Source organism: Neovison vison, chromosome 2 (assembly GCF_020171115.1).
Source record: "Neovison vison isolate M4711 chromosome 2, ASM_NN_V1, whole genome shotgun sequence".
Taxonomy (NCBI): domain Eukaryota; kingdom Metazoa; phylum Chordata; class Mammalia; order Carnivora; family Mustelidae; genus Neogale; species Neogale vison.
The window spans coordinates 207,962,091-207,987,098 of record NC_058092.1 but is presented as its reverse complement, the minus strand read 5'-3'; the positions used below and the strand labels follow the sequence as shown (position 1 = coordinate 207,987,098).

At 40.0% G+C, this 25,008-nt stretch overlaps 1 protein-coding gene across 3 annotated transcripts in view; it reads left to right on the top strand.

The window, feature by feature from the left end:
* The first annotated feature begins 7,593 nt into the window (after window positions 1-7,593).
* The window catches only part of LOC122898983 (cytochrome P450 2C21), a 29,243-nt gene continuing 11,828 nt past the window's right edge, over window positions 7,594-25,008 (top strand). Inside the window, exons 1-7 of one of the 3 annotated variants that reach the window (XM_044236636.1) lie at window positions 7,594-7,761; window positions 10,519-10,681; window positions 12,046-12,195; window positions 16,999-17,159; window positions 18,543-18,719; window positions 19,592-19,733; window positions 23,434-23,621. In XM_044236636.1, coding sequence (XP_044092571.1) covers window positions 7,594-7,761; window positions 10,519-10,681; window positions 12,046-12,195; window positions 16,999-17,159; window positions 18,543-18,719; window positions 19,592-19,733; window positions 23,434-23,621 — 1,149 coding nt within the window. Of the gene's footprint in view, window positions 7,766-10,518; window positions 10,682-12,045; window positions 12,196-16,998; window positions 17,160-18,542; window positions 18,720-19,591; window positions 19,734-23,433; window positions 23,622-25,008 lie in introns of all 3 variants that reach the window. The other 2 variants (XM_044236637.1, XM_044236638.1) reach the window with 2 other exon arrangements.

The following is a 25,008-nucleotide window of genomic DNA, read 5'->3' as shown; positions in this document are numbered from 1 at the left end:
TGGTACAGGAAATTAAGTGATGGGTACAGTCATAGGAATTGCATCTGTGTTCCAGTCATCCTAGCCCCAAGTTCAGAACTCCAATAGAAACATTATAAAGGATGTGATTTTCATAGACTTTATACAGTGCAGCAAATGTAGGTTCAATTCTGCTTTAAAAAGGGAAAGTGGGATAAAAGTGAAGCAGTTGTAGAAAAGAAGATTCTAACATGGATAGAGTAAAAATTAAAAAGACAACCCACCACCTTCCTCAAGTGTACAAGTAAAAGGGACCTAGGAAAGGCAGGAAATAAGCTGCCCAATGACAACTTTAAAGAACTTCTCATTTTAACCTCATAAGCAGTATCTCCAGAGCCAGTGCCTCATGGAAACTTGAGGCAATTTTCTTGCTCTTGTTTTTTTTTTAATTATTAACATAATTAATGTTAATAATCAATTATGGGTACAGATACAGGTCTGTGATTCATCAGTCTTACACAATACACAGCGCTCATCACAGCAAATACCCTCCCCAGTGTCCGTCACCCAGCCACCCCATCCCTCCCTGCCACCCTCTACTCCAGGAAACCTCAGTTTGTTTCCTATAATTAAGAGTCTCTTATGGTTTGTCTCTGTCTCTGGTTTCATCTTGTTTCATTTTTTCCTCTCTTCCCTATGATCCTCTGCCTTTTTTCTCAGATTCCATGTATGAGTAAGATCATATGATAATTGCCTCTCTCTGATTGACTTATTTCACTTAGCTAATACCCTCTAGTTCCATCCATGTTGTTGAAAATGGCAAGATTTCAATTTTTTAAAAAGATTTTCTTTATTTATTTGACACAGAGAGAGATCACAAGTAGGCAGAGAGGCAGGCAGAGAGAGAGAGGAGGAAGCAGGCTCCCCGCTGGGCAGAGGCTTTAACCCACTGAGCCACCCAGATGCCCCAAGATTTCAATTTCTGATGGCTACATAATACTCCTGTGTGTGTGTGTGTGTGTGTGTGTGCGTGTGTGTACGCACAAACCACAACTTCTTTGGATAAAACGTTCTTGACTGCATATTTTTCTCATTTAGCACATTGAAGATATTATGCCACTTTTTTCTGACCTTCCAGGTTTCTGCGGATAGATCTGCTGCTAGCTAACCTTATGTGTCTACCCTTGTAGGTTAAGGTAACCTATTCTTGTAGGTTAAAGCTAGGATCTTTTTGTCCCTAGCTACTTTCAGAATTCTCTTTATCTTTGTATATTGCAAGTTTCACTCTGATATGTCTCAATGTTGACCTGTTTTTTTTTTTTAAGTTTTTTTTTTCTTTTTTAATTTGAGAGAGACAGCATAAGCTGGGGGAGGGGAGGAAGAGGAGCAGTGAGAGGGAGAAGCAAACTCCCTGCTGATCAGGGAGCCCAATGTGGTGCTCCAACCCAGGACCTCAAGATCATGACTGAGGCAAAGGCTAATGGTTAACTGACTGAGCCACCTGGCACCTCTGTGTTGACCTGTTTTTGTCAAATTTGAGAGGTGTTCTCTGTGGCTCTTGGACTGGAATGCCTGCTTTCTTTCCCAGATTGAGGAAGTTCTCAGCTATAATTTGTTCAAATAAACCTTTTGCCTCTTATCCCACTCTTCTGGTATTCCTATTATGTGGATATTGTTGCACTCTGTGGAATCCCTAAGTCCCTACATCTATATTAAGATCTCATAGTTTTTGTTTCCTCTTCTTTTCAGCTTCATTATTTTCCATAATTTTGTCTTCTATTTCACCTATTTGATACTCTGGTTCTTCCATCCTCATTGTGATTATATCCAGTCAGTTTTGCACCTCAGTCATAGCACTTTTTATTTCAGCCTGACTAGTTTTTAGGTCTTTGATCTCTACAGCCAGGGTTTCTCTGGCATCTTCTATGCATCTTTCAAGCCCAGCCAGTGTTCTTATGACTGTTGTTCTAAATTCTTGCTCAGATATATTATTTATATCTGTTTTGAGTGAACCCCTGGCTGAGATTTTTTTTCTTTAACTTTCTTTTGGGGAGAATTCCTTTGTCTTGTCATCATGTCTAAGTTTCTGTCTTTTCTGAATTATGGAAATTTATGTTTCCTGCTCCTGAGAGTAATACTATATTAAGAAAGAGTCATACACTGTCCAGGGCCTGGAGTTTCAGGAAGTCTTTCTGGTGTATGCTGTGCAGTCTGCTGTCATGTTTTGGATGCACTTTCACTAAGGTCAGTCCTCTAAAGAATTCCTCCTTGCTTGCTGTGGGGAGTGTTTGGATCTTTAACTAGGTGAGCTTTGATTTGTTTGTTATGATAAGCCTTGCAGGGGTGCATGAGTGGCTCAGTGGGTTAAACCCTCTGCCTTCGGCTCAGGTCATGATCTCAGGGTCCTGGGATCGAGCCCCGCATCGGGCTCTTTGCTCAGGCGGCAGCACGCTTCCCCCACTCTCTCTGCCTGCTTCTCTGCCTACTTGTGATCTCTGTCTGTCAAAAAAATAATAATAATAAGCCTTGCATCTGTCACATTCTCTCCTTCCAACTATGCTGATTGTTTTCTTTAGCCTCCGATCAATTTCCAGTTGTTCCAAATGATTTGATGTTGGTACCTCGTGTTTGAGGGAAATGAGGCAAGTTTAGGCTCCCCTTACTGCTACACCACATTAACACCTCTCTGAAGGCCCAGTTTTTATATCTCTGTTGTTAAATTTATTTTAACATTTTTTTTCTGTTATCTTTTTTTTTAAGATTTTATTTATTTATTTGACAGAGAGAGAGAGATCACAAGTAGGCAGAGAGGCAGGCAGAGAGAAGAGGAAGCAGGCTCCCTGCCGAGCAGAGAGCCCGATGTGGGCCTCGATCCCAGGACCCTGGGACCATGACCTGAGTCGAAGGCAGAGGCTTTAACCCATTGAGCCACCCAGGTGCCCTTTTTTCTGTTTTCTTGATGTTAGCTTCTTCAGGGTTAGTGTTCTGATTTTGAAGTCTAATGTTTGTTATGCCTTGTTGGAGTTCCTCAAATATCTTTTCCATTTTTAAATTTAAATTCAGTTAATTAACATGTAATGTATTATTGGTTTCAGAGGTAGAGGTCAGTGATTCATCGGTCTTATGTAACACACAGTGCTCATTCTACCTATCACCAGTTACCCTATTCCCCCACCTCCCTACCCTTCAGCAACCCTCAGTTTGTTTCCTGTGATTAAGAGTCTCTTATGGTTAAAAAAAAAAAAAAGAGTCTCTTATGGTTTGTCTCCCTCTCTGATGTCATCTTGATTTTTTTTCTTCCTCCCCTCTGATCCTCTGTTTATTTCTTAAATCCCTCATATGAGTGAAATCATATGATAATTGTCTCTTTAATTTATTTCGCTTAGCATAATACCCTCTAGTTCCATCCATGTCATTGCAAGTGGCAAGATTTCAATTTTTTGATGACCGAGTAGTATTCCGTTATATATATATAATCCATGTCTTCTTTATCCATTCACCTATCGATGGACATCTGGGCTTTTCCCATAGTTTGGTTATTTTGGACATTGCTCCTATAAACACTGGGGTGCATGTGCCCTTTCAGATCACTACATTTGTATCTTTGGGGTAAATACTTGGTAGTACTGTTACTGGGTCATAGGGTAGCTCTATTTTCAACTTTCTGAGGAACCTCCATACTGTTTTCCAAAGTGGCTGCCCCAGCCGCCTTCCTACCAACTATAGTATAAGAGGATTCCCCCTCAAATATCTTTGAGTCTTGATGTTTTGTTTGTATCTGAGTTCATAGACACTTTCAAATATTCATAGTATTGAATGCTAGAGTATATTTCTTCACCAAATTGAGAACAAGCAATGTAGACTCTGATTCTAGGACCCTCACTGGAAAAGGATGTGTGGGAGGAAGGATAGGTGACATGCAGCCAAGGGACTTTCCACTGTTTGAGTGATTTCTTCCCTTGATTTGATAGATTCCGTCCCCTATCTACTGTTTGTTGATCCTGCATCCCCCTTGGCAGTTAAGTGTGTCAGAACTCCTGACATATGGGAAAGGCTTTGTCAAGAGAGTTGAGATATCTCTCCTCTTCTCTGGGAGATACTAGCTCCCTATATCCTTCATTTTTACCCTGCTTCCTCCTTTCTGTCTCTTAATTCTGGCCTTTTCCTGGATTTTCTGGAAAAAGACACTGGGAATGTTGAACCATCCTTGTAGCCCAGGGATGAATCCCACCTGATCATGGTGGATAATCTTTTTAATGTGCTGTTGGATCCTGTTGGCTAGGATCTTGTTGAGAATCTTAGCATCCATATTCATCAGGGATATTGGTCTAAAATTCTCCTTTTTGGTAGGGTCTTTGCCTGGTTTGGGGATTAGGGTAATGCTGGCTTCATAGAAAGAGTCTGGAAGTTTTCCTTCTGCTTCAATTTTTTGAAACAGCTTCAGGAGAATAGGTGTTATTTCTTCTTTGAAGGTTTGGTAGAATTCCCCAGGGAATCCGTCAGGTCCTAGGCTCTTGTTTTTTGGGAGGTTTTTGATCACTGCTTCAATCTCGTTATTAGATATCGGTCTATTCAGGTTGTCGATTTCTTCCTGGTTCAATGTTGGTAGTTTATATTTTTCCAGGAATGCATCCATTTCATCTAGGTTGCTTAGCTTATTGGCATATAACTGTTGATAATAACTTCTGATGATTGTTTCTACTTCCTTGGTGTTAGTTGTGATCTCTCCCTTTTCATTCATAATTTTATGAATTTGGGCTTTCTCTCTTTTCTTTTGGATTAGTGTGGCCAATGGTTTATCGATCTTATTGATTCTTTCAAAAAACCAGCTTCTAGTTTCATTGATACGTTCTACTGTATCTCTGGTTTCTACCTCATTGATCTCAGCTCTAATCTTGATGATTTCCCTTCTTATGTGTGGAGTTGGTTTGATTTGTTGTTGAGTCTCCAGTTCTTTAAGGTGTAGAGACAGCTGTTGTGTTCTAGATTTTTCAATTTTTTTGAGGGAGGCTTGGATGGCTATGTATTTTCCCCTTAGGACCGCCTTTGCCGTATCCCATAGGTTTTGGACCGAACATAGTATTAGAAGTCCTAGCAACAGCAATCAGACAACAAAGAGAAATAAATGGTATCCAAATTGGTAATGAAGAAGTCAAACTCTCTCTCTTCGCAGATGACATGATTCTTTATATGGAAAACCCAAAAGACTCCACCCCCAAACTACTAGAACTCATACAGCAATTCAGCAACGTGGTAGGATACAAAGTCAATGTGCAGAAATCAGTGGCTTTCTTATACACTAACAATGAAAATACAGAAAGGGAAATTAGAGAATCGATTCCTTTTACTATAGCACCAAGAACCATAAGATACCTGGGAATAAACCTAACCAAAGAGGTAAAGGATCTGTACTTGAGGAACTACAGAACACTCATGAAAGAAATTGAAGAAGACACAAATAGATGGAAGACCATTCCATGCTCTTGGATCGGAAGAATAAACATTGTTAAAATGTCTATACTGCCTAGAGCAATCTATACTTTTAATGCCATTCCGATCAAAATTCCACCAGCATTCTTCAAAGAGCTGGAGCAAATAATCCTAAAATTTGTATGGAATCAGAAGAGACCCCGAATCGCTAAGGATATGTTGAAAAACAAAAATAAAGCTGGCGGCATCACGTTACCTGATTTCAAGCTTTATTACAAAGCTGTGATCACCAAGACAGCATGGTACTGGCATAAAAACAGACACATAGACCAGTGGAACAGAGTAGAGAGCCCAGATATGGACCCTCAACTCTACGGGCAAATAATCTTCGACAAAACATGAAAAAAATATACAGTGGAAAAAAGACAGTCTCTTCAATAAATGGTGCTGGGAAAACTGGACAGCTATATGTAGAAGAATGAAACTTGACCATTCTCTTACACCGTACACAAAGATCAACTCAAAATGGATAAAAGACCTCAATGTGAGACAGGAATCCCTCAGAATCCTAGAGAAGAGCATAGGCAGTAATCTCTTCGATATCAGCCACAGCAACTTCTTTCAAGATACGTCTCCAAAGGAAACAAAAGCGAAAATAAACTTCTGGGACTTCATCAAAATCAAAAGCTTCTGCACAGCAAAGGAAACAGTCAAAAAAACAAAGAGGCAACCCACGGAATGGGAGAAGATATTTGCAAATGACAGTACAGACAAAAGGTTGATATCCAGGATCTATAATGAACTCCTCAAACTCAACACACACGAATCAGGCAAACATATCAAAAAATGGGCAGAAGATATGAACAGACACTTCTCCAATCAAGACATACAAATGGCTATCAGACACATGAAAAAATGTTCATCATCACTAGTCCTCAGGGAGATTCGAATTAAAACCACATTGAGATATCACCTTACACCAGTTAGAATGGCCAAAATTAACAAAACAGGAAACAACATGTGTTGGAGAGGATGTGGAGAAAGGGGAACCCTCTTACACTGTTGGTGGGAATGCAAGTTGGTGCAGCCTCTTTGGAGAACTGTGTGGAGATTCCTCAAGAAATTAAAAATAGAGCTTCCCTATGACCCTGCAATTGCACTCCTGGGTATTTACCCCAAAGATACAGATGTTGTGAAAAGAAGGGCCATCTGTACCCCAATGTTTATAGCAGCAATGGCCACGGTCGCCAAACTATGGAAAGAACCAAGATGCCCTTCAACGGATGAATGGATAAGGAAGATGTGGTCCATATACACTATGGAGTATTATGCCTCCATCAGAAAGTATGAATACCCAACTTTTGTAGCAACATGGACGGGACTGGAAGAGATTATGCTGAGTGAAATAAGTCAAGCAGAGAGAGTCAATTATCACATGGTTTCACTTATTTGTGGAGCATAACAAATAGCATGGAGGACAAGGGGTGTTAGAGAGGAGAAGGGAGTTGGGGTAAATTGGATAGGGAGGTGAACCACGCGAGACTATGGACTCTGAAAAACAATCTGAGGGGTTTGAAGTGGCGGGGGGGTGGGAGGTTGGGGTACCAGGTGGTGGGTATTATAGAGGGCATGGATTGCATGGAGCACTGGGTGTGGTGAAAAAATAATGAATACTGTTTTTCCAAAAATAAATAAATTGAAAAAGAAAGACACTGGGAAAGTGCTTCTTTCTTCCGCTCACAGAACAGTAAATTTTGTGAATTTTTCCGCCTTGTCATTTTGTCCAGCTAAGAGTATATGAAGGAGCAAGTAAAATACTAAAAGGGTGGCAACAATCCCAGGAAAATATGCTTTAACCAAGAACAGTAAATTTTGACATGAGATAATTCTTTAATCAATTGTCAAGATCATGAATTCCATCTCTTTGAAAATCAGATAGCTTTCAATTTTACTGTTAAAATATGACAGTCCCAACTAAAAAAATAACACTTCTCTAGACCATTTCCACTGAAAACCTAGATATTTATCAATACTAAGGTGACTGATTTTGTTTTCATCTTTACCAGTGGGTCAACGTCCACTGAGGATAAAACACGTATTTATCCAAAAGTTCAAAACAGTCCATGTTTGATGATTAGCTTGCACTTAGTATTTATAAAGTCATTGGATACCAAGCTTTCAACTTCATTTATACAAAACGCAGCAATGGATCTCTTCATACTTCTGGTGATATGTCTTTCTTGTTTGATTCCTCTCTTTCTGTGGAATTGTAACCGTGCCAGAGGGAAGCTGCCACCTGGCCCGACTCCTCTCCCAATCATTGGAAATATTCTACAGATAAATACTAAGAATGTCAGCAAATCCCTAAGAAAGGCAAGTATGATTACTTTTCTTCCAGTTGTTTGTACTTACAACCCTATAACTAAATAAAATGTCCCAGACACCATGTTTTAAGGAAATGATTTGAATGGGACATATCAGTTGGATACCCAGATATGATTGTAAGTGGTATATTGCTGGAAAGCTTCCAGAAGGAATTGAGAGCCATGAGATTACTGCTGAAATTGCCAAAGAAGGAATTCCCTGTCCATTTTGTGACCAGGTCTCCTTTTTAGTAACTATTCTTTGGTAAACTCTAATGGCAGTGAAATTGCTTTCAGTTAAAAAAATAAAGTTCTAAAGATTTACATAGTCACAACACTAGAAGTTTCCTAAGAGCACACATTGATTTAAGTCTAGGAAATAATTCAAGTTTCCAAAATTTTCAGCTTCTATTATATTTGCTCAATGAGTGAGTGAGTAACTACTTTATTCTTGGCTATTTATATAGCAACAGCTCTCTAAATCTTGAGGAATTGTCTGAAATCTGTCTTCCATAAGATAGCTAGTGATGAGAATATACCCTCTAGAAGCTTCTTTCTGTGTTTTGGGCTGTGGGTTCAAAGGCATTATGTTAGCACCCCAGCTCGTCAACTTGTAAACTCACAGCATTGGGCAAATTTTTAAAATCTCCCTGAGCCTTAGTTTCCATTTCTTTAAAATGTGAATAATAATTATATTTTTACATGGTCCTTGAGTATATCATATACTGAACAATTTACTGAATGTCTACTTTGTATTAGGCACTCCATTAGATGCTGGGGATTTTCAATGGTGAATGAAAAAAAGAAGACTCTAGCATTACAGAATTTATAGTCTAGATGGAAGACATGTATTTGTTAAGTAATCATGCAAGTGAGTGTGTGATTACAAACCATGTAAGAGGGACACAATAGCAAGAGGCCATGCGTTTTGGAGGAGCAGGGATGGGAGGAACAGTCAGCAAAGGGTTCTCTGAGGAAGTGAAGCTGGAGCTGAGATCTAAAGAATGACCAGGCACTCATCAGAAAAAATACAGATGTAAGTATGTTCTAGGCTGTTTGAATCTGGAAGAGAATTACTTGTTGGTGTCTCTGAAGTAGGACCAGTTTGCTTATAGACCAGAGAGTAAATAAAAACATGGTGTGGGATGAGATTGGAGAAGTAAGTAGGGGCCAGAGCATGTGGGTCTTTCAAGGCTTTTAAGAATATTAGTTTTGGGGCACCTGGGTGGCTTGGTGGGTTGAGTCTCTGCCTTTGGCTCAGGTCATGATCTTGGAGTCCTGGGATCGGGCCCCACGTCGGGCTCTCTGCTCGGCGGGGAGCCTACTTCCCCCTCTCTCTCTGCCTGCCTTTCTGCCTACTGTGATCTCTCTCCCTCTGTCAAATAAATAAATAAAACATTAAAAAAAAGAATATTAGTTTTTAGAGCTTCCTGGGTAACTCAGTTGTTTAAGCATCTGACTCTCAATCTCAGCTCAGGTCTTAATCTCAGGTTGTGAGTTCAAGCCCTGTCTTGGGCACCATGCTGGGTTTGGAGGCTACTTTAAAAAAATAATTTAAAAAATATATATATCTTTAACCTAAAAGCCATGCGATGCCATTAATGTGCTTAAAAAGGACTCTCATGTTAGCATTTGCCCTGTGAAAAGATCACTCTGGTTGTTTTATGGAGAATGACTTGTAAGGCAGCAGGAGGACTCACATGTCATTTAGGATACCAAATAAGTTGCCATGACAGTAAGATGTCAATAACACAGTGGCTTAAAGAAGACAGGAGCTTATTTCTATCTTACAGAATGCTATAGAGGCTGCCTGTCCTCCTTGAGGTCATCCAGAGAACCAGATTTTCTTAGTCTTGTAGTTTAGCATCCTGGCACCTAGGCTATTGTTCATATGTGCACGGACACAGTGGGGCTATCTCCATGCTGTCATTTCAGTCCATGGGTAGGGGGAGGGATGGAAGGCAAGCATTTACCATTTACCAGTACCATTTACCAGTACTGTAGGATTTGCAAACATCATTTCTGTTAATAGCAGTTCATGCAAACTTCGTCACATGGCCACACAGGGAAGTGGGGAAATGTCAGTGATTACATCATCAGGTTCTTCTTCTTTTTTTTTTTAATCTGTTTGATAGAGATCACAAGTAGGCAGAGAGAGAGGGGGAAGCAGGCTCCCCACTGAGCAGAGAGCCCGATGTGGGGCTCGATCCCAGGACCCCTGGATTGTGACCTGAGCCGAAGGCAGAGGCTTTAACCCAGTGAGCCACCCAGGCGCCCCTACATCATCAGGTTCTTATGTACTATTAAAATCTAGAACTCTAGTCTGCTAAAAAGATGTGGGAGGTGGATAATGAGGGATGATTATGAGTCTGCACAGGGGGCAAGAGCAGGAACTCCCCTTAAACAGTACGAGAACCCACCATTGTAACTATAGGAAGGAAGAGAAATTTGGTGCAATTACAGGTGTGCCAGGCAAAAGTTAATAAAATAATATGAATAAAATCCATAATATAGCCCCTGTCACATAGGAGGAGCTGAATAAAGATGAACTGTGGATGAGGATCATAATAGTAGCAATGTTACTAATAATAGAATGATAATTACCACTAATGTGATTTATTAAATTACTAGTTCTACAAGTTGAAAGCTTTTATAATGGTTGAGTGCATATTAAAATACCTCTTCGGTAAGATTAAAACTATTTCTCTCACTTGTCCACGTTCCTAGTTTTGAAATTCTACTCCTCTTGCACCTGTTCGTTTCCCAGCTAGCAGAGAGTTACGGCCCTGTGTTCACTGTGTATTTCGGCATGAAGCCCACGGTGGTGTTATATGGACATGAAGCGGTGAAGGAAGCCCTGATTGATCGGAGTGAGGAGTTTTCTGCCAGAGGCCGTTTCCCAGTGGTGGACTTCATCTCCCGGGGATTAGGTATGCGTCAGTTTGGGGAATGTTTGTGGGTTTTTAAGTTGTAAAAACTCCAAACAGGCCAAGGGAAATTTTAAGCATTTAGAGAAATTTATAAAAACAGCCAAATTCCAACATTTTTCTATAAAGGATCATTAATCCATATTGTAGATAATGAAGGGGACACACAATGTCTCCATGAAATACTGGAGGCAGTGGAAGCAAATCATCTCACTGTCAACGTTCCATGAATTTGTGTCCACTTTAAATTATGGCCAGTTAAGATAAAGTTCATTTCAGTTAAGATAGTAAGAGACTGGGAGAAATAAGGAGGGAGGAAAATGACTCAGTTATCCTAGTCAGCAAACATTTTGCTTTCTGGCCTGAGTCATGGTTGCCAAGAGACTATTTTAAGAAAGTTCCATAGTGTGCATGGAGCCAACATAGGTTTGAAATATTTCTAGCCTTGCCTTCAATCTTTTATTCTTCTTTAAAAAAAAAAGCATAAGAAATATTTGAATACAATGAGATATAAAGCATAAAGCACAAAAGTGCTCTGAGGTGATTACAGGAAAATGCACGGTGAGTATATAGGGGTTGCAAGTGATCTTAGAAAAAGCTTTTTAAACTAAAGTAGTTGAACTGTCCTCTATTTGTTCTGGGGTTGGCCCTAGGGTCTCCAGTCCTCTGGTGGGTCACTGGGTTTCTGCAAAAAGAGATAAGGCCTGAATGGGTCACTTCCTCCTCTACCTTCTTCTTTAAAATCTATATGGACAAGTTTCCTATGAAAATTACTTTTTCTCCTGATCTTGTCATGGCTCCAGGAGTCTGACTGAACTTCCTTGGTGTTAAGACCATGTTTCATGGAAAAGAGTTAACAAACAGGGCAAATGTGAAAATGAGGAGGAAGAGCGTATCATGAACTTCTTTCCAGTGCACAAGTGCTCTCTCCTTCTCTTGAGAAGCAACTCATTTTGTTGCCTCCCCCACAATTCATTTACAATGTGCAAAAAACAGCCCTGAAATGTCATCTACGGCATGGACTCGCCGTGATCTATTACCTGTGTGAGCACAGAGCAAGCATTTTGCCTCATTGACCATCAGTAAAATGGGGACAAAACCCTTGGTTCACAGAATTATTCCAAGGTTTGAAGGAGCTAACAGATGTGGAAGAGTTGAGTAATGCATCAAACCAGAGTCCTGACAGACACTAGGTTAACAGGAGGGGGGGCACAGCAGGGCTCATTGGAAAGTTCTGTAGCTGACACCACCCTATTCACATCCCTGCCTAAGTGTGATTATCCTTTTCTGAGATACTCTCAGCTGGAATTCATGGTGTTGGAGGTCATTCTTTTCTCTCTCTCTCTCTTTTTCTCTTTTTCTGATAGGAGTTGTTTTCAGCAGTGGAGAAACATGGAAGCAAACCCGGCGTTTTTCCCTCATGGTTTTGCGGAATATGGGCATGGGAAAGAGGACTATTGAAGACAGAATTCAAGAGGAAGCCTTGTGTCTGGTGGAAGCGTTAAAAAAAACCAACGGTGTGTATTTCTTTATGTAACGAGCAGTACTCGTTTGGGGAGACTCTGTGCTATTTCAGATAGGCAACAGAGAGATATGATGCCTGCAGAACAACAAAAGTGGCTTTTTTTTACTCACGTAACAGTAGTAAGGGGGAAGTGGTTGGTGTAACAGCTGTTTCAGGCACTAGGGTGATAGGAACCCTGATATCTTTCTTCAACACCTGGCTTCCTGGGTCACCCAGATTTCTTTCTGTTTGCGTGGTAGCAGAAGGAGCAAAGAACAATCAAAACAGCAAATTGGGTTTTCAGTAGGCCAGGTATGGCAACGGCTCACCAAACTTCTTTCCCATTCCATGGGCTCTACCACGGGACCGCACCCACTCCAAGAGGCACTGGGAAATGTGGGTATCTGTGTGCATAGGAAAATGGGGAGAACATGGATTTTGGTAATGAACTAGTAGTTTTGGCCATAATATCTTGAAAAATGAAGTAATCTCCAATGTATGTCACGTCATTATGCTGGCACTTTTGTATACGTGTGTATCTCATGCAGGACTGGCAGGGGAGGTGGAAGAGAAAGGGGGTGGGCAGGACACTTGTCAAGAAAGGAGGAAGATCAGGATCATAAGATATATGTGGTTTCCTGAACCTCAGTATTTCAATATTTTCCAAATAAATAATGCTGTTTTCTGTATGGTGAACTGCCATCATGTTTCTCATATATATATATGAGTATATAGGGGTTGTATATATATATATGTATGTATTTTTTAGAGAGAGAGAGAGTGGTGGGGAGAGGCAGAGAGAGACTGTTAAGGAGGCTCCACCCTCAGCATGAAGCTTGATGTGGGGCTTGATCCAACGACCCTGAGATCATGACCTAAGCTGAAATCAAGAGTCAGATGCTAAACTGACTGAGCCACCCAGGTGCCCCTGCCATTGTGGGTTGTTTTTTTTTAAAGATTTTATTTATTTACTTGAAAGAGATCAAAAGTAGGCAGAAAGGCAGGCAGAGAGAGGGGGGGTGGTGGAGCCCGATGTGGGGCTCGAACCCAGGACCCGGAGACCATGACCTGAGCCGAAGGCAGAGGTCTTAACCCACCAAGCCACCCAGGCGCCCCAATGTTTTTTTTAACTCAAGTTATGTATTGTCCAGATAGTTTGTCCCTCCGCTTTTTTTTTTTTTTTGCTGCTATTAATATAAAAAATGCAATTATTACAAATACTTGCATGATTTTTGTTTCTTCCTTGGAATAAGTTGTGACAGTCTAGTGACAGTGAATATCATTTATACTTTTGATGTGTATTACTGAGGAGTGGTTGGGAGACCTGGCAGAAGAAGGGATATAAACATATATATTTTTGTAAACTTTCAATTTAGTATACTAAATATTTCACGTTTAATTTATGTTTATCAAGAACATTATAATAGATTGCTACAGTATTCCACTATTTGGATGCCTGTGACCTGTGGCCACCCCGATTCTGCCTGATCCTGCCAAGCTATGGGGCCCTCGACTCTTGGGTAACCCATCTCACCACTGGGTAACTCTGACTATTGGAAGGTTCTTTCATATGTTGAGCAGAACATCTTTCCTTAAAAATTCCACTTTTTGATCCCTGCTACGTTTGTTTTTTGTTTGTTTGTTTGTTTGTTTTTTTCCTTTTGGAGCTACAGTGTTGTAACAGTCACCTCACCGAGACAAGATGTATCTCCCACCCCAAATCTGGTTTAGATGTTTTATTTTGTTGTTATTCTTATGTTATTTTCTTTTTTTTTCCCCAAATTATTTATTTTCAGAAAAAAATTATTCATTATTTTTTCACCACACCCAGTGCTCCATGCAAGCTGTGCCCTCTATAATACCCACCACCTGGTACCCCAACCTCCCACCCCCCCGCCACTTCAAACCCTTCAGACTGTTTTTCAGAGTCCATAGTCTTTCATGGTTCACCTCCCCTTCCAATTTACCCAAATTCCCTACTACTCTCTAACGCCCCTTGTCCTCCATGCTATTGGTTATGCTCCACAAATGAGTGAAACCATATGATAATTGACTCTCTCTGCTTGACTGATTTCACTCAGCATAATCTCTTCCAGTCCCGTCCATGTTGCTACAAAAGTTGGATATTCGTCCTTTCTGATGGAGGCATAATACTCCATAGTGTATATGGACCACATCTTCCTTATCCATTCATCCGTTGAAGGGCATCTTGGTTCTTTCCATAGTTTGGCGACTGTGGCCATTGCTGCTATAAACATTGGGGTACAGATGGCCCTTCTTTTCACAACATCTGTATCTTTGGGGTAAATACCCAGGAGTGCAATTGCAGGGTCGTAGGGAAGCTCTATTTTTAATTTCTTGAGGAATCTCCACACTGTTCTCCAAAGAGGCTGCACCAACTTGCAATCCCACCAACAGTGTAAGAGGGTTCCCCTTTCTCCACATCCTCTCCAACACATGTTGTTTCCTGTTTTGTTAATTTTGGCCATTCTAACTGGTGTAAGGTGATATCTCAATGTGGTTTTAATTTGAATCTCCCTGAGGGCTAATGATGATGAGCATTTTTTCATGTGTCTGATAGCCATTTGTATTTCTTGATTGGAGAAGTGTCTGTTCATATCTTCTGCCCATTTTTTGATGTGTTTGTCTGTTTCGTGTGGGTTGAGTTTGAGGAGTTCATTATAGATCCTGGATATCAACCTTTTGTCTGTACTGTCATTTGCAAATATCTTCTCCCATTCCGTGGGTTGCCTCTTTGTTTTTTTGACTGTTTCCTTTGCTGTGCAGAAGCTTTTGATTTTGATGAAGTCCCAGAAGTTTATTTTCGCTTTTGTTTCCTTTGCCTTTGGAGACGTATCTTGAAAGAAGTTGCTGTGGCTGATATCGAAGAGATTACTGCCTATGTTCTCCTCTAAGATTCTGATAGATTCCTGTCTCACGTTGAGGTCTTTTATCCATTTTGAGTTGATCTTTGTGTACGGTGTAAGAGAATGGTCGAGTTTCATTCTTCTACATATAGCTGTCCAGTTTTCCCAGCACCATTTATTGAAGAGACTGTCTTTTTTCCACTGTATATTTTTTCCTGTTTTGTCGAAGATTAATTGACCATAGAGTTGAGGGTCCATATCAGGGCTCTCTACTCTGTTCCACTGGTCTATGTGTCTGTTTTTATGCCAGTACCATGCTGTCTTGGTGATCACAGCTTTGTAATAAAGCTTGAAATCAGGTAAGGTGATGCCGCCAGCTTTATTTTTGTTTTTCAACATTTCCTTAGCGATTCGGGGTCTCTTCTGATTCCATACAAATTTTAGGATTATTTGCTCCAGCTCTTTGAAGAATGCCGGTGGAATTTTGATCGGAATGGCATTAAAAGTATAGATTGCTCTATTTAACAATGTTTATTCTTCCGATCCAAGAGCATGGAATGGTCTTCCATCTTTTTGTGTCTTCTTCAATTTCTTTCATGAGTGTTCTATAGTTCCTCAAGTATAGATCCTTTACCTCTTTAGTTAGGTTTATTCCCAGGTATCTTATGGTTCTTGGTGCTATAGTAAATGGAATCGATTCTCTAATTTCCCTTTCTGTATTTTCATTGTTAGTGTATAAGAAAGCCACTGATTTCTGCACATTATGATTCACAAAATGAGGCTTTCTGTAGAGGGCGGGGCAGCTCCTAAGCAGATGAAGAAACAGCTTGAGGAGGAGGCCTGGGTGGCTCAGTTGGGTGGCTAAGCGTCTGCCTTCAGCTCAGGTCATGATCCCAGGGTCCTGGGATGGAGCCCCGAGTCAAGCTCCTTGCTCAGTGAGGAGCCTGCTTATCCCTCTCTGCCCCTTATCCTGCTCGTGCTATCTTTCTCTCACTCTGCTCTATCAAATAAATAAAATCTTAAAACAAACAAACAAACAAACAACTTGAGAGAGCAGGGGAAGGCCATGGCTTGATGACTCTGTGGTGGTGAAGGATGGGGTAGAGGGTCGGTGCTTGTAGAGTTTAAATGTCCTGCTTCCAAAGGAAGGACCCTTGAGGTTTTTTATCAGCTTGTCCAGTTGTGACTAGAAGAAGAGGTGAGGTTCCAAAGTTGTCAGCAGCCAAACGTCACAGCATGGAGTCATGTTTTATATTACATATAGGGAGCCTGGTTCCAATACGATAATGTATTTTTTCAAAGATCAAAATGGAACTCCAGTTTCTCTCATGATTGTTCTCTTCTACAAGAAGCGTACACACCGCTTTTGTCAACTATGTTTTATAAAATAACAGTTTCAAGTCTCTCCAGTCTCCTGATCTTCTGAGGCTGCTTAGCTTCCTGCAGGCATCGTGAAGAAATAGTCTCACTGAGAGCTGAACTTTATACCTTTCAAGGTATTTTTTTTAAATTTTTATTTATTTTTAAAATTTCTTTTCAGTGTTCCAGAATTCATTGTTTATGCACCACACCCAGTGCTCCATGCAATACGTGCCCTCCACCTTTCAAGATATTTTTAAGTGACCTCCTTCTTGTGAATTATGTTGTGGCTCTTATTTGAAGAATAATGTAAACACTTAGAGAACACTTAGAGAAATTAAAAAATGAACTGGATTAGACAGCTTTGTTTGGGGAAAAATATATCTTTGGCACACTGGGTTTACAGTGAAGATGAAATATCTAGGGAATCCCTATATTTAAAAGAACCCCAGCAGTCAACCCTTCTCAGTCATTTAAAAAAATTTTTTTTAATTTTTATTTATTTTTAAAATTTCTTTCTAGTGTTTCAGACTGTCAACTTCAGATTTATATGAAAATTGTGCTCTAACTTTTAACTTCTATCATTTTAGCATCTCCCTGTGATCCTACTTCCCTTCTGGGCTGTGCTCCCTGCAATGTCATCTGCTCCATTATTTTCCAGAATCGTTTTGAGTATGGCGATAAAACATTGTTAACCTTGATAGAGTATTTTCACGAAAACCTCCTAATTTCAAGCACCCCCTGGATACAGGTAAATGGGAAAATAAATTTTTTAAATGGGAAATAAGTTTTTAGCTAACCTATTGCTCATGCTTACCTCACCCCTTTGTCTGGTTTGCAAATGGATAAAGTCATGTTTATCAAACTATCATTTGAAACCAATTAGTTATCAAATCAATTTAGTGTGGTGAAGTGAAATTTACAACATGAAATAGAGTGGGGCGCCTGAGTGGCTTATACTCAAAATATCCGACTGGTGATTTCGGCTCAGGTCATAATCCCAAGTGCATGGGCTCAAGTCCCTTATCAGGGTCGGTGCTCAGCAGGGAGTTTGCTTGAGATTTTCTCTTTCTCTCTCCCCCTCCCCACTATGCTCACTCACTCTCCCTCTCTAAAATAAATATTTAAAAATTATTTTAAGAACCGTGAAATATAGTAGAGAAATGTAGGACAGTGCATCAGTTATAGCAAGGTATTTTTCTGAGAAACCATTTTATATCCATAGATGAAGAGGATGATGATGTAAAATGTATTTTTCACTATGGTACAGTGTCAGAACACATTAGTAACCTACAATGTATGATCATTAAGAGCTACAAGTATGTGTGGACCATGAGGTCATGATGTGTGCCACCTGGAAAGGACACTAGAGAACAAGGAGTCTGTCATTTTTTGGAACAGGAAACTGTCACCCAGAGATATTAAGCATATTTTTCAAAGACAAGGAATTCCTAGGCAAGACAAAGAATGAGCTAGACCTAGAATCTAGATTTCTGTAGATTTGTGTCTCTAGATACAATCTATGGGCCCGAAAATTGCTTCGGTGCCTACAAAGGGCATTAAATCATGAGGTACTCTCTAAAGTTGAGTCTGTAAACTCTAGGACTGGCTTTGGGCAGACGAAGAAGGGCAATGTGCACATTCCTGAGGGTATATAATCCCTAAATAACCTAAGTAATTTGGGCATTTCTTTAATCTTTCTAATGTAGTCTCTTCATTACAAAAAAAGGGTGGGAGCCCTGTAAACTTTTTAGGTAACTCTGTAGAAATACGTGTAGGTAAACTGGAATGAACACTACATTCTAGCTCTATTTGTAGACTGATGTCTTACAATGGTTGACCTTTCTGAACCTCAGTATTCTCCTTTGGGAAAAGATGGTGTGCTCCTGGATTCCTCCATAGGGTTATGGCTAGGAAATCATTTAGGTGGTTTTGAAATTGCTTTGTTGCTGGTGCATACTGTAACTTCAGACATCTTGGCAGTTCCCTCTCCTTCAAACCCAAGTGTATTCTGTTGTAGGAAGCATGTCTTACTCACCTTTATCTACTCAGCATACAACTAAGTGTCTGGTACATCACATGGGCCCGTACAACTTTGCTGAGTGAATTAATGAATGATTCTTTCCTCTTTCAGCTCTACAATGCTTTCCCTCTTTTAATACATTACCTTCCAGGAAGTCATCATGTGTTATTTAAAAACATTGCTAAACAATTTGAGTTTATTAAGGAAAAAATAAAAGAACACCAAGAATCCCTGGACTTCAGTAACCCTCGGGACTTTATTGACTACTTCCTGATCAAAATAGAAAAGGTATAATCTGACACTTTATCTTTGTGGGTGGTGTGATTCCCACTGAAACTGGGATATTACAACAAATGACCCTTCCTAAAGATGTATTAATTGCCTGTCTAACCTCTTGTTTGTGCAAACCACATTGGGTATCTTGAGATATTTCTCATTTCCCAGTGAAAATGACTTTGCAGGTTTTACATTTATAGTGTTAAGGCTGGTTCCTTATTTGGGGACATTTTGAAATATACACTCACACACATTCAACATTAATGATACACAACATATCATCCTTCATCAGAAAAGTCCAGTGATGGGAAGATGTAACAAATGAGGGAACACAGGAATAGACAGGAATCTACAAAGTCTTACCTTTGGAAAGGCACTAGAAAGTCTTCACAGATGAGGCTTCTTCACAGAAGAAATTCTAGCTGAGATGAACAGAGACAACAATGAGAATGAGAAGTGCCGTGATCACAAGGGTGGAATTTTCAGAGAGTTGATCTTGATTGTAATTGAGGCACTGTCATGGGTGTAATGACTGAAGAGTTGGGAATAGTGATGCATTTTGGGGGGTGTTTCTGAAGGGTTGAATAAAAATATTAGACATTATAAAATAGGCAATAGATGCTAGAATTGACAGTGAGTAGCAGTGAGGACCTGATAAAAATTATGTTTCAAAGAAATGGTAGAGCCACTGATCGACATAGAGGATGAGAAAGTGAAGAATCAGAAAGGTTCATAACTCTGGTTATATTTTAATTGTTGGACAGAACCCAAACAGCTATCTAACTCGGCCTTCAGCCGTAGCACTCACACCAAATAACAATGTCATATTGAGTTACCTCTGAGGCTCTTTTATTTATCAAGTAATTGTAACACATCATTTCTAGGAAAAACACAATAAACAGTCCGAATTTACCATGGACAACCTGATCACTACCATATGGGATGTGTTTAGTGCAGGAACAGAGACAACAAGCACCACCCTGAGATATGGACTCCTGATGCTGCTGAAGTACCCGGAGGTCACAGGTATGGTCACAGGTGTTGGGCGGGGTGCAATTCCAGGTAGAAATTGGCAGGTGACACTGACAACTATCCCACTCTTTACCTGCCCAGAAAATGCATAGAAAAAAAATTTCCTTTATTTGTACATCTTCCTGTCATTGGATAAATTAAATTCAAAGTAGTTTATGGCACAAAAAGATAATGAAACATTTAAACAGCAGCAGAGATTTGAGGGGCAGAGCTCACTGCTTGCCCTTCTGTGATGGAAGTTCCCTGATTTGCATTGGGACAGGTGCAATAAGCAGAGTTGTCGTAGGAGCTAGAAGAACCGGCCTTCGGCTTTCTCTAGAAGGATGTCACTTGATATGTCTTCCACATCCAGATAAATGCATTTTTGTCAGAAGATATTTCTACTCAAATGCATTTTCAGTGTGAGGATTGACTCAGTGAAAATGACGGTCTGTCTTCATCAAAGAGATTCTGTCCCTAAATAAAAAAGCTTACATACAAATACATTCTTTTCAAATATACCCATTTAGACAAAGAAATTCTTCCTCACAAATACAATTTCTCTGCAAATGCAATATTCCCACTTTTCTTTCTCTTCTTTTTTGAGTGCTTGTCAAAGGATTATTTCCTTCACAGAACATGAATCATGTTCTGTGCTTTGGCATACTGAGACACTTTTTTTTTTAATTTTTTCTTTTTTAATTTCTTTTCGGTGTACCAGAATTCATTGTTTATGCACCACACCCAGTGCTCCATGCAATACGTGCCCTCCATAATACCCACCACCTGGCTCCCCCAACCTCCCACTGCCCGCCCCTTCAAACCCTCAGATTGTTTTTCAGAGTCCATAGTCTCTCATGGTTCACCACCCCTTCCAATTTCGCTCAACTCCCTTCTCCTCTCCATCTCCCCATGTCCTCCATGTTATTCCTTATGATCCACAAATAAGCAAAACCATATGATAATTGACTCTCTCTGCTTGACTTATTTTACTGGCATAATCTCTCCCAGTCCAGTCCTTGTTGCTACAAAAGCTGGGTATTCATCCTTTATGATGGAGGCATAATACACCATAGTGTATATGGACCACATCTTCCTTATCCATTTGTCCGTTGAAGGGCATCTTGGTTCTTTCCAGAGTTTGGCAACCGTGGCCATTGCTGCTATAAACATTGGGGTACAGATGGCCCTTCTTTTCACTACATCTGTATCTTTGGGGTAAATACCCAGTAGTACAATTGCAGGGTCATAGGGAAGCGACACTTTAAAAATATATATATTTTATTTATTTATTTGGCAGAGAGAGAGAGATCACAAATAGGCAGAGAGGCAGGCAGAGAGAGAGGGGGAAGCAGAGACACTTTTAATACAATTAAATCTCAGGAAGCTTATCTCCGTGATGTCAGCACTAGATCATTCTCCTTTGTTTCGAGTCCTCCTGCCCTCCCAGTCCAAGTAAGAAGTACTTTCCAAATGGTGCAAGCTAGAAGCACAGCTTTGAAATCCCTTTGCTGTCACATACTATGGGATCTAATGGCACTGTGTTTCTTTCACTTGACACAGACTCTTACAGCCAAATAACTTCCCTCTTATTAAGATCTATATTGATTATGACTCCAGATACCATATGACATTTTTCTCCAGACCCGTAAATCTTGTGTACATGACAAAAATCCTTTCTGTGTCCTCGTTCCCCAATGCTTCCATGTTAATTTTTTCTGCATCATATCCATTTATATATTCTTTTTCTTCCCATTTTCATTCCTTACTGGGGCATTCTCTAAGCATTCTGATTATTTAAGGAAGTTCCTAACCACTTTGCATAATCACTGTCTTCTAGATAAAAATCCAGCTTCTCAACTTGAAAAGGTGAAGTTTAAAACTTCTCTAAAATTCCCAAGTCTGCCTGATAGCTATCTAACCACAGTTTATCACATGTTCCCTTAACAAAGACACATTCTAAATGTTTATTTTAACTAATGAACAGTCCTACTAAAACTGCATATTATTAACATGATACATTTTACAAATAAGGGGAAAATATAATTCGCTAACCCAAATTACTTTCAGTGATCTTATTCAGTTGCTAAGATTGTGGGTTTGAGAATAAGAAAGACCATGAGAGACTGTGGACTCTGAGAAACAAACTGAGCGTTTTAGAGGGGAGGGGGTTGGGGGGTAGGTGAGCCTGGTAGTGGGTATTAAGGAGGGCACGTATTGCATGGAGCACTGGGTGTTGTACATAAACAATGAATCTTGGAACACTGCATCAAAAGCAAATGATGTATTTTAGGGGCTCATGGGTGGCTCAGTGGGTTAAGCCTCTGCCTTCGGCTCAGGTCATGATCTCAGGGTCCTGGGATGGAGCTCCACATGGGGCTCCCTGCTCCCTGCCTCCTTCCTTCCCCTCCCCTGCCTGCCTCTCTGCCTACTTGTGATCTCTCTCTCTCTGTCAAATAAATAAATAAAATATTTTTTAAAAAAAACAACAAATGATGTATTTTATGGTGACTAACATAACACAATTTTTAAAATGAAAAAAAAAAAAGACCACATAACACCTGGGTGTCTTTAAGAAATACTTTTACTTTATGGACCTGTTTTCTTATTTTTAAGGCACATAAAATAATACCCAACACATAGAATTTTTTGAGGAATTATAAAGTAATGTAATACATTGTACAGCATGCCTGTCATGTTTCGCATCCTAAAGAAATGTTAATTTCCGGGTCCTGTGTGCTGAGTCCAACATCTTATTCGGTTCTATCTATCTATTTATTTATTTGATGCAGAGAGAGATCATAAGTAGGCAGAGAGGCAGGGAGAGAGAGAGGAGGAAGCAGGCAGAGATCCTGATGCGGGGCTTGATCCCAGGACACTGAGACCATGACCTGAGCCGAAGGAGGAGGGTTAACCCACTGAGCCACCCAGGCACCCCTCAGTTGTTCTATTTATTAAGCATTTATTGCCCTGCATAGTTTTAGCCTCTTGGAATATACATTTTTTTAAGATTTTATTTGAGAGAGAGCAAACAATATAGAGAGAGAACATGAGAGGGGTGAGGGGCAGAAGGAGAAGCAGGCTTTCTGTGGAGGAGGATCCTGATGTGGGGTTCAATCTCTGGACTCTGCGATCAACACTTAACAGACTAAGCCACCCCGGCACCTGGAACTTACACATTTAAAACAAAAACAGGCCTACACAAAGTGGTCAAACAGCATGGTCTATAGTGAGCTTTCAAGACCCCAGATCCCTGAGTTTATCAAACAAAGCACACAAAATAGAGAATCAGAGTTGAATCTCATAGTACAATTATGTTTTCTATGTACATATCTTAACATCTCTAATGAGATTCCAGTTTGACTAGGAAACAAATTTCTGCCCCTCAAGAAAGTAGCCATATGTGATTTTCCCCCTCTCCCAGTCTCCTTCCACAATGTAGCCATGATAAAGATCACATCAAGGGGCACCTGGGTGGCTCAGCCAGTTACACACCGATTCTTGGTTTCTGCTCAGGTTTTGATCTCCGGGTCGTTAGACTGGATCTCCCATCAGGCACCATGCTCAACTTGGAGTCAGCTTTTGGTTCTCTCCTCCCTCTGTCCCCCATCCCCAATCTCTCTCTTTAAAGTTAATAAAATCTTTCAACAACAAGGTAAAAGGTCAGATCAAATGACTTTTCCATTTCATATAAATTCTGATTCCTATCCTGCAGCTCAAGTCCAGGAAGAGATTCACCGTGTGGTTGGCAGACACCGGAGCCCCTGCATGCAGGACAGGAGCAGCATGCCCTACACAGACGCTGTGGTACATGAGATCCAGAGATACATTGATCTCGTCCCCAACAGTCTCCCACATGCAGTGACTCAGGACATTAAGTTCAGAGAATACTTTTTTCCCAAGGTGAGAGAGATTTCATCTCTACTACTCCTTAAGAATTTTATTTTTTTAATTTTTAATTTTTTATTTACACATTTTTTTGTTTTGTTTTGAGAGAGAAAGCAAGAGGGGAGGAGCAGAGGGAGAAGGACAGAGAATCTCCACAAGGCACCATGTCCAGCCCAGTCCCATCCAGGGGTTCCCTTTCATGACCCTGAGATCATGACCGGAGCCCAAATCAAGAGTTGGAGGCGTAACTGACTGAGTCATCTATGTGCCCCTCCTTGAGAATCTTAGGTTATCAGGCATCACGAAAGTAGGATTATAGATTACCTAACCATCTATAGGTATGACACAGTCAGAGACCAGACATCATACCCTCTGACCACATGCTCCTTTCTTTTTACTTTGTTGATCCAATTTTATAAATTATAGTGCTTGGACTCCCACAGGATTTTCTTCATAGTATTCATTGCCAAGACTCCGTATTGCCTATGTTCTAGGATTTTTGTGGTTTTAGGTCTTATGTTCAATTATTTAATTCATTTTGAGCTCATTTTTATGTCTCTTGTTAAGATAGGATTTAGTTTCTCCAACACCATTTATTGAAGAGCTTGTCTTTTCTTGGTTGTATATTTTGGCACCTTTGTTAAAAATTAATTGGCCCCCTATACATGGGTTTATTCCTGGGCCCTGTATTCTTTTCATTGATTTATGCATCTGTTTTTATACCAATATCATGCTGTTTTAATGACTGTAGCTTTGTCATACAGTTTGAAATGAGGAAGTGTGATGCCTCCAGCTTTGTTCTTTCTCCAGATTGCTTTGGCTCTTTAGGACTTTTGTCTTTCTCCACAGATTTTAGGATTGTTTATTCCATTTCTGTGAAAATGCCATAGGAATCTTGATATGAATTGCATTGAATCTATAGATGGCTTTGGCCGGTATAGATATTATAACAATATTAATTTTCCCAAGCCATGGGCACAGAATATCTTTCCATTTGTTATGTGTCTTCTTCCATTTCTTTCATCAGTGTCATAGTTTTCAGTGTACAGATCTTTCATCTCTTTGGTTAAATTTATTACTAGGTTTTTTATACCAATGTGAATGGGTTGGTTTTCTTAATTCCTTTAGAGTTCATTATTAGTTTCACATTAAAAATGTAACAGATATTTGTATATTCATTTTTATCCTGAATTAATTTATTCTAACAGTTTGAGTGGAGTGTAAATTTTAAAAATTTACAATATCGTGTCATCTTCAAATAGTGACAGTTCTGCTTCCTTTCCTATTTGATTGCCTTTTCTTTTTCTTGCCAAATGTTTGGACTAGGACCTCTAGTACTATGTTGAATAAAAGTGGTGAGAATGAGCATCTTTCTTTTGTTTCTGATGTAGGGGAAAAGCTG